We start from the raw sequence: 8,226 nt of genomic DNA, 5'->3' as shown, positions 1-8,226 counted from the left end.
GGCCCCCCCCCCCCCCCCCCCGCGTAAAGTATAAGTGTTTCTATAAAAGTCAGACAGTAGGTTGGGAGTCATTTGGCTATTTTATTTTAATTTATTAATAGACAAGTACGCACAAAAATTACCGACACAATAATTCACTACTATCTCTTTCTCCTTTCCATTTCCTTTTTGTTTATAAAATCAAATAAGCAAACTTTAAAATCGCAAATTTGAAACCATAGTTATTATAAAGGAGAAGAAACCAACATTCTTACAAAATAACAGTGGATTATAGTTAACTCTAAAAAAATAGATCCATAACATTGAATATTGATAATTTTTTTTTTACCTTAAAAGGTACCCTACCACGTCTGCGAATCCAAAAAGTAAAATATCAAATTACCGATCCCTAAAAATCAGCCCCCACCTATAAAAATACGTGTCAAAACTAAATTGTTGGTTCTTTTTTTTTTTTTGTAAATAAAGCATAGTAGATTTATATATTGTAAATCAAAGTCTTAAACAGAGTAATTTCATGTGGCTAGGCAGTTTAGATGGGGAAAAAGTAGAGTATTAAAACTGCATTGCATGATAGAAATGTTATAGAGATTAAAACAAATGTTTTCATTATCATGGGTGATTTCTGAATTCCCAACTTCCCTCTGATGGTGTTTTCTCATTCTTGTTCCATACTGCAGACTGCAGAGGCAGGCCCTTAAAGCGTTAGAATTAAGTGACTACAAAAGTTTCAATCCCCCAGTTACATTGTCAACCATGTCAGCCGGTCCTGCACATACATGGACACAACACAATGAGTTAACAATACCTGATTGGCGTGGGCGTGAACGTGCCAGGAAAAGTAAACAACATGGCTTTCTGCCCAATATACTAATGAGTACTACTGATTACGGGGATGAGCCATATATTGGTACTCCAAATAGTTTAGTACCCGAAGTGGGTTAATATTAAGGATTGGGAAACCTACCAAGTATAGCCATCACTGTCCTCGAGTCTGCAAATAATAAACAGAGGTAAGAGTCAGTAAGCAACTTGGCTGCAGTAAAATCCATAGTAGACGAGGTAGTGTAATGGTGAAACAAAATTCAAACTATTAAAATTTCCTACTATGCAGTCGTTCAAAATTATATTATTCTTTCCCAAGCCTGATTGATTATATTAGAGTAGATAGAAACGTTAATTTTTTAAGGCAGTACATACAGCAAGGAGCTTTGAACAGAAGGTGACTGATTTTGGACAAACTTCGGCATCATTCAATAGGAAAACAGAAGAGTGACGAATTAGTGTATGCGTGATATTCTTCTCTTTGTCAATATACCTGTATTCCTGTGGTCTGGTGGTCGGTCCTAAGGTCTTCAGCATCATTTCATTGGCAAGTAAAATCTTCTTGTCTAGGCAGTAAATGATCACAAATGCCCTTTACGCTCTGACAGGCATTTAACATAGAACAAATATTTATGCATTCCAGAGTTGTATTCAAGTTATTATGACTGCTCTCAATAGTCCTAAGGTCTATGCATGTAACATGTCAGTCTATTTACCACCTAATGTTTGTACTTATATATAAGTAAGACATTGGTTGAACAGGAAAGATATCTAGTACTAAAATATGTGCCTTTCCAATTAATTTAGGCAAGAATACACTGACTGTACCAACTCCATCAACAATGAGCTTGCCCCTGTACCTGAAACAAACCATCTATTTTCAACCTTTCAGGTTTAAGTAACAAGCTCCTTTAGGATATACCACATATGAAATGAAATCAAGACAACATCTTTTATTTAACCACCAGTCCTCATTTGTGTAAAGAGATGGAAAATGAGACTGATAGTAAAGCAAAGACACGTGTTAAAAAGTCAAAGGAGGCAATAGTTAGTGGCAGCAGCAATAGTGACATTCAACTTAAGGATTTTGTAGGCATTGGCATCAGTAAACAATAATAAAGCTTAGCACTATTTTGGTGGTAAACAATTTTCTTGTGGAAAAGAAAGGAAAAAAGACCAACAAGAAAGAAGACAGGCAATGTGGAAAAGAAGCTGAAGAAACTCTCCATAAAAGCCAAATATAATCTTTCTGAATCATACGTAGAAGCAGGCATAAAAAATAGATCCGCTTAATGTTTTATGTCTCTACAGAGTCATCTGATCTTTTTTTTCTTTTTTTGATGAAGTACAGTGTCATCTGATCTTATACTTAGAGAATACCAGTGTCGCACTAGGAATTGAAGGAATTAAAGGTGGTGTTCTGAAACATCCGATGATAAAGCTTCATGCAATAGGTCATCATTGCTGATCACCTTCCAAATATGATCGTGCAGGGATGACCGAAAGCTACTACGGATTCCATGAATGATAATGTCGGCATGACTGAAACTACTATCAAATTAAACTTAAAAAAATCATGAAAATATTTCACTTACTTGGTGCAATTTGGGTTCTCCCAGCATCTATTGTAATGTGTGTTGGTATATTAATTGATTTTGCTCTTTCCTGTGATCAAATGAGAAATATTCATAGAATGACCAACCAGAATAGCATGCATTGTAGTACACGGCAAATTAAACAATTAGGAGTAAACAAAAGAATAGAAATAGAAGACCATTTGTAGGGGTACAGACTGGAATCAATTATTGTGGATTACATTAAAGAAAAAGAAGGAAAAAATCTACTCTTTGAAATAATGAAATGAGCATTTCCATGTCCCCAAAGATAGGATTTTCATGTCCTCTTTATCTCCCAGAAAACAAAATTTTCTGGCACCAATCCAAGCATGAGAAATTTTACAGCAGTAGCACATAAGCATATCATATCAAAGTAGAGGAGGGAAGTCTCAGCATCAGGGATGGGAACTTTGTCTCAAGCATCAAGCCAAGCATGAGATCTTTTGAAGCAGTACCACATGAGCAGATCAAAGTGAAGGAGAACATTCTAAGCATTAGGGATGGCAATTTCGTTTTTGTTTTTTCTCCTGGTTTTTGGTAAACCAAAATACTGTTTCTACAAAACTGCAATCACACATACCCATCAAAAGTGAAGAAAAAACCTAGACCACCACAAAGTCAACAAACAAGGCAAAAGCCCATGACAAAAAACAAAGCTACAGTGACTACAAGATTGGATAATAATAATAATAAATATACTACAACCAAGCAACTCTGCGGAGTAAACCACATATATTTCAAGAAAAAACATAACTTATTGGGACATGATATGTCCTACAAAACTGAGACGATATATAAACGATACGTACTTGCAAAACCAACATATCATCTTCACTTTCAATCTTCACCACCACCTTCACCTGTCCACACATCTCCCATCTGCTAGACAATATCAGCATGACTAACACTTACTATATCAACCAAACTTGAAATGTGTCCTAAATTTACCTATTTAAAGCCTTTGGTGCCCTATTATGAAGCTTCTTGTAGAGACCCAGAGTTGCATGACTAACCAGTCAACAAAACAGTTCAACCAAAAGTTAGAAAAAATTAGTTGAATATAGTGAACAAATGTAGGTCCAATTTGTATCGGTACGTAGAAAAATTCAAAAAAAAATATTGTTTAAAAAATACAACAAAACTAAGGGTGTGCTGACATTTCAGGAAGAGTTTTCCCCAAAGGTACTCTTTAGAAAAGTGTTTTTGAGAAAATTACACTTAGAAGCACTTCTAAAAAGAATGATCAGTTTCAAAAGAGTTTTTTAATTCACAAGTCAAACACAATTCCTTTCAACGAAAGTACCTTTTTGAAAAGAAATTTTCAAAATAAAATGATTCAGAAGCTTGGTATAATAGGCTATAATTGACTTTGACCTAAAGATCAAATTATCTGTTCGACTTTTGAATCCAGTGAAATGGAGAGATTGACGATGATGCTACATGTTGTATTAGAGCAGGGTGGATTAAATGGAGCCTTGAATCTTCCATCTTATGTGATAAAAAGGTTCCACCAAACGTCGAAGTTATATTTAATAAAGTGGTTATTAGATCAGCTATATTATATGGGCCGGAATATTGGCCGATCAAAAACTTGCACGTCCAAAAGATGAAATGTTGAGATGAATGTGTAGGCATATGAAGAGAGATGGAATTATGAATGATGATAACTAAGACAAGTTAGGAGTGGCCTTTGTGGTGGACAAGATGAGGAAAGTGAAGTTGAGATGGTTCGGACATGTACTGAAAGGATGGCTATGATAAGTATGAGGAGATGTAGAGGTAGGGGGGGAAATATTAGAAAGAGGTGATTAGACATGGCATGACGCTCCTTCTCCTTACCAAGGACATGACCATAAATAAGAGGGTTTAAAGAAAGAGGGTAGAAGATTAGTAGGTAGTTGAGCATTGTCTAGTTTTCTTACTAATATTATTATTATTACTCCCCTGTTGTCTTATTCTTTAATTTTATCATTACCTGTTGCCTCTACTTTAGTTAGCATATTATTTATTGTTGATACTGTTTGTTTCCAATTTATTCAGGCTTTTCAGTATTTTATTCACTTTCCTAAACCTGCTGTGATATGCTTTAATTGAGACGAGCTTGTTGCGGGAAGAGTCTCTTTACTTTCACAAGGGTTAGGTCTACGCACACAAAAACTTCCCCAAACCTTGCTTATGGGATTACAATGGGTATGTTATTGTTGTTTATGCACTTACACTGACCACTATATAAATAACTCACAAAGATACCTATAAACCAGCAAAGGCAATTAAAATAGCTAAGGAAAGAATTACTCAATTACCTGCATTGTGCAGCTATTTTCCCTTTTCCCATCTTCAAGTCATTCCTGACCACTAAAACCTGGACACAGTAACACAATAATGATTCATCCTTAATCTTATAAAATCTAGTATTATTATACACTAACATAAATATTGAGGGAAAAGAGAGAAACCATTTTAAAATCTTCAAGGATCTCAGCCAGCCTTTCTACTTCAAGAGGTTGCTTGGCCCCTTTTCTCTTTTTCCCATCAATTATAGTTTCGGTATCACCAGATGCTCTGTTTGAGAGAAAAGTGCGAGAAGAATGTCGCATCCCAATAATATAACCCAAAGCAAGGCATCCTGCTCCAAGTAACATGGCGCTAAGCCATGCCATGTCAATCATATTCAAAACTGAGACAGGTATGAAGCTGATGAACAATACGTCTGTCCTTGCACCCCACTTACCCAAATAAATAACTTTTATAATAAATCAGCAGTGAGAATTTTGACAACTCCTAAGTGTGTGCGAAGTCAACTTCTAGTATCCTGGAGACGGAAGAAATACTTTTCTTTCTGCCTGAAAATTGACGTAAGATAAAGAAAAAATGATTAGCGAAGTAAACACATTTTCTTCCATACACATACACACACAGAGATTGATCTTTACTTAAGTTAAAAACTCTTCACAGATGCACATCAATGGGCGTTCTACTGATTCTCACATCACAAATACAAGTAAAATACTTTGCAAAAATTGGTAAACCAGAAGATGAAACAGTGTTTGAATTTCGAGATTTCATACCTGTAAGCTGCGGAGATCCCTATCCTCAGTTGGACGTTAGGGCACAGAACCTCTGGTAAACGACTAACGGCAAGAAGGAAAAAAGTTTTGAGGCTTTAAAAATGGCCCTACTGCTACTGCTTCGGTTGGAATTTCGAACAAGAAAAGACCCAATGCGTTGTTAAAGCTCACTCTCGGGTTTCAGTCCCCAATATTCTACCCAATTGCCCTTTTTATTTTGTTTAAACTTCGATTCCATCTTGATCCACTTAAAAAATAAAATTAAAAAGTAATTTTTAAAGTATTAAAATATATTTTAAAAAATAAGTAGTTATGCATTTGAATAGAAGGGTTGTAGGTTGAAAAAAAATTCTTCATGTGTTTAGCAAATAAGAGTTGGTAAAAACACTTTTTTTTATCAAAATTTCTAAAATACCTTAAAATTGTTAACATGATTGAAGTTGATTAAATTAAGGTTTTAATAATTAAAACAAAATTAATTTATATTTTACATCCATAAGTAACTATATTTTCCTGTCATTCACATTTTCTTATCATCACAAATTATTTATAAGAAGAATATAAATTTATTATTTAGTAAGTTAATTTTATATGCGCAACTTATTATAGATAATAATAATAATAATAATAATAATAATAATGATAATAATAATAAAGGACAAAAAGGTAATATACTTGGTCAACATAAATAGTTTTTAAGTTCTAAAAAAAATACCTCTCACCTACTTTTTAGCTTTTGATTTAAAATAAGTCACCTTGATAATTGTCAAATACTCTAATAAGTCAAAAACTAACTTTTAAGACAGTTTGACCAGCTTAAAAGCTCATCCACAACAGGCTCTTCGATTCGTTTGAATTGGCATAAAAGTTGGTCAAATCTTCTTTTAAGTCAGTTTTCGACTTGGGAAAGTGTTTGACAAATATAAAAAAAATAACTTAAAATAAGTTTAAAATGCCATAGAATAAGTTTAAAATAACTGAAAATAAGTTTTGAAGTGTTTGACAAGGTAAAAAAAATGACTTAAAATAAGTCAGAAATCAAAACTAGGTTTTCCCTACTTTTTATTTTTTAAAATTTAAAAGTCATTTCAATTTGTTTTTTTATTTTCGACTTAAAGGATACTTTTTAAGTCAATCAAATGGGCTCTTCGACTTAATTTAATTTACATTTTTTCCAACATAAATTTATATTTTTACATTATTATAAAATATCTCATAAACCACTTGAAAGAACTTCTATCAGTTATTTCTTTCCATTAAGATTAACACATCTTAATTTTAAGAGGTGACCCAAGAGCGAAACACAAAATGATTAAGACTGTTCATTTTCAAAATTTGAACGAGCATATGAAATTAAACATTATATCAATAAAACTTCATGTCAGCATAGTAACATTATCTTTTGATGGAAAATAATATTTGAATTTTTTTATTTGATTAAAAAGAAATCTATGTTGAGTTATTAGATTGGTTTGTATAGCATGAATATGAGGTTTGAGAAAAAACCTATGATAGACAATTTGTGATCGTGCAATGCTTATTGATTTGGTGATTAAACAAGCCTACCCATTAGGAATTAAGGTTGTTGAGCAATCACATTTGCCCATACTCCAAAATTGATAACTAATTATGCACACTCCTGGAATTGTTCTCTCACTTATCAAATACTCTTGTCCTGTTAATCTTATTAACGATTTTGCTAATTCAAACTCTAATTTGATAATTTTACTAAGATTTCAATTTATGTTAAAAATTTATTTAACAAATCTACAAGACCTTAGCTCGCGAATTTTACTTCTTAATTGAACTCTAATGTATGCCACTCCCTATGGAATTCAACCCCAGCCTATTTCAAGATCGATTGTACGTTGATTCATAAAATGTACATTGAGCATTATCAAAATAGTGTTGCTGCTGGGAGTCTTTTATTAAAGTGATCTTTTGAACTAGTTTTTTTGTAATTGAATACTCTTGACGTTGTTTGATTGGTTGGTATCTTAACAAGTAATGTCATGAGAGTCAATGGTAGTGAAGATCTGTCACCATGGCAAAATGGGTTATAGTGGAGATTTTGAATATTTGGGTAGCATTCGTGCTATCCACTTATCCTCTATTGTGGATAATGTGACATTTCATGTTACGAGTGTTATGTTGTAATGCCTCCAAATAAAGGGTTAGTTTAGAAGGTTAATAATTAATACCTGCATGACCCTATCTAAAACTTTACGGATTTATTTGAGGCACACTTTCAATAATAGCACCATAAGAGTCCATTCGGTTGCGACTGTTCTCATTATCCTTGACGGTTGAAGCTATAAAGTGGTTAACAGAGTTTTCAAGAGATTCAGTTTCTTTATGAAAGGAGTTAAAGGAGGCATTTCTTGAGAGTTTCATTCCTCCATCTAAAATATTGAAGCTTCAAGATGGATTTTGATATACCGTGGTTTCACGGTATAATTAATACTTTTTCGTTAAGTTTAGTGTGTCCGAAAAGCATTTTTGTGCTAATTTTTATATAAGTTTCTCTTTGTTTTGCAGGAAATCTGTCCAAAGCTGAATGCGGAGATTTTTAGCGAAGAAATGCAGAAGAGACCACCTACGGAGCTTATGACGGTCCGTCGTGCTTGTGACGGTCCGTAGGTGGCAGCGTAGTGCAGCTGCTGAAGGAAGATGGGGAAGTCTGACCAAGTGTGGGATTACGAAGCTTGTGACGGTCCGTC

At 33.7% G+C, this 8,226-nt stretch overlaps 1 protein-coding gene across 3 annotated transcripts; it reads right to left on the bottom strand.

The window, feature by feature from the left end:
- Positions 1-442: 442 nt before the first annotated feature.
- On the bottom strand, positions 443-5,701 carry LOC107007724 (peptidyl-tRNA hydrolase 2, mitochondrial-like). 3 transcript variants are annotated; one of them, XR_001455164.2, is made up of 10 exons: positions 5,507-5,701; positions 4,895-5,281; positions 4,742-4,800; positions 3,387-3,446; positions 3,248-3,317; positions 2,418-2,487; positions 1,651-1,682; positions 1,316-1,423; positions 965-991; positions 443-766 (listed from the first exon to the last, which is right to left on the bottom strand). XR_001455164.2 is itself a non-coding variant. In XM_015206454.2 (8 exons), the coding sequence occupies exons 2-8, from the start codon at positions 5,105-5,107 to the stop codon at positions 717-719; spliced, it is 549 nt and encodes a 182-aa protein (XP_015061940.1). In that variant the 5' UTR covers positions 5,108-5,281; positions 5,507-5,700; the 3' UTR covers positions 483-716. The 3 variants fall into 3 exon arrangements, 1 of the variants encoding a protein (XP_015061940.1); XR_003575783.1 differs by lacking the exon at positions 1,651-1,682; XM_015206454.2 differs by lacking the exons at positions 1,316-1,423; positions 1,651-1,682 and having other exon boundaries at positions 483-766; positions 5,507-5,700.
- Positions 5,702-8,226: the final 2,525 nt, after the last annotated feature.

Source organism: Solanum pennellii, chromosome 12, assembly GCF_001406875.1.
Source record: "Solanum pennellii chromosome 12, SPENNV200".
NCBI lineage: Eukaryota > Viridiplantae > Streptophyta > Magnoliopsida > Solanales > Solanaceae > Solanum > Solanum pennellii.
The sequence above is the reverse complement of the archived record's forward strand: the minus strand, read 5'-3'. Positions and strand labels throughout refer to the sequence as shown.

Excerpts from the sequence above, each read along its gene's own strand:
- LOC107007724 (XM_015206454.2), bottom strand. The coding sequence starts at position 5,107 with ATGATTGACATGGCATGGCTTAGCGCCATGTTACTTGGAGCAGGATGC. Across the intron at positions 3,318-3,386 it reads GCACCAAAGGCTTTAAATAG|ATGGGAGATGTGTGGACAGG; the intron begins GTAAATTTAGGA and ends ATTGTCTAGCAG. Across the intron at positions 2,488-3,247 it reads ATGATATGTTGGTTTTGCAA|GAAAGAGCAAAATCAATTAA; the intron begins GTACGTATCGTT and ends ATTTGATCACAG.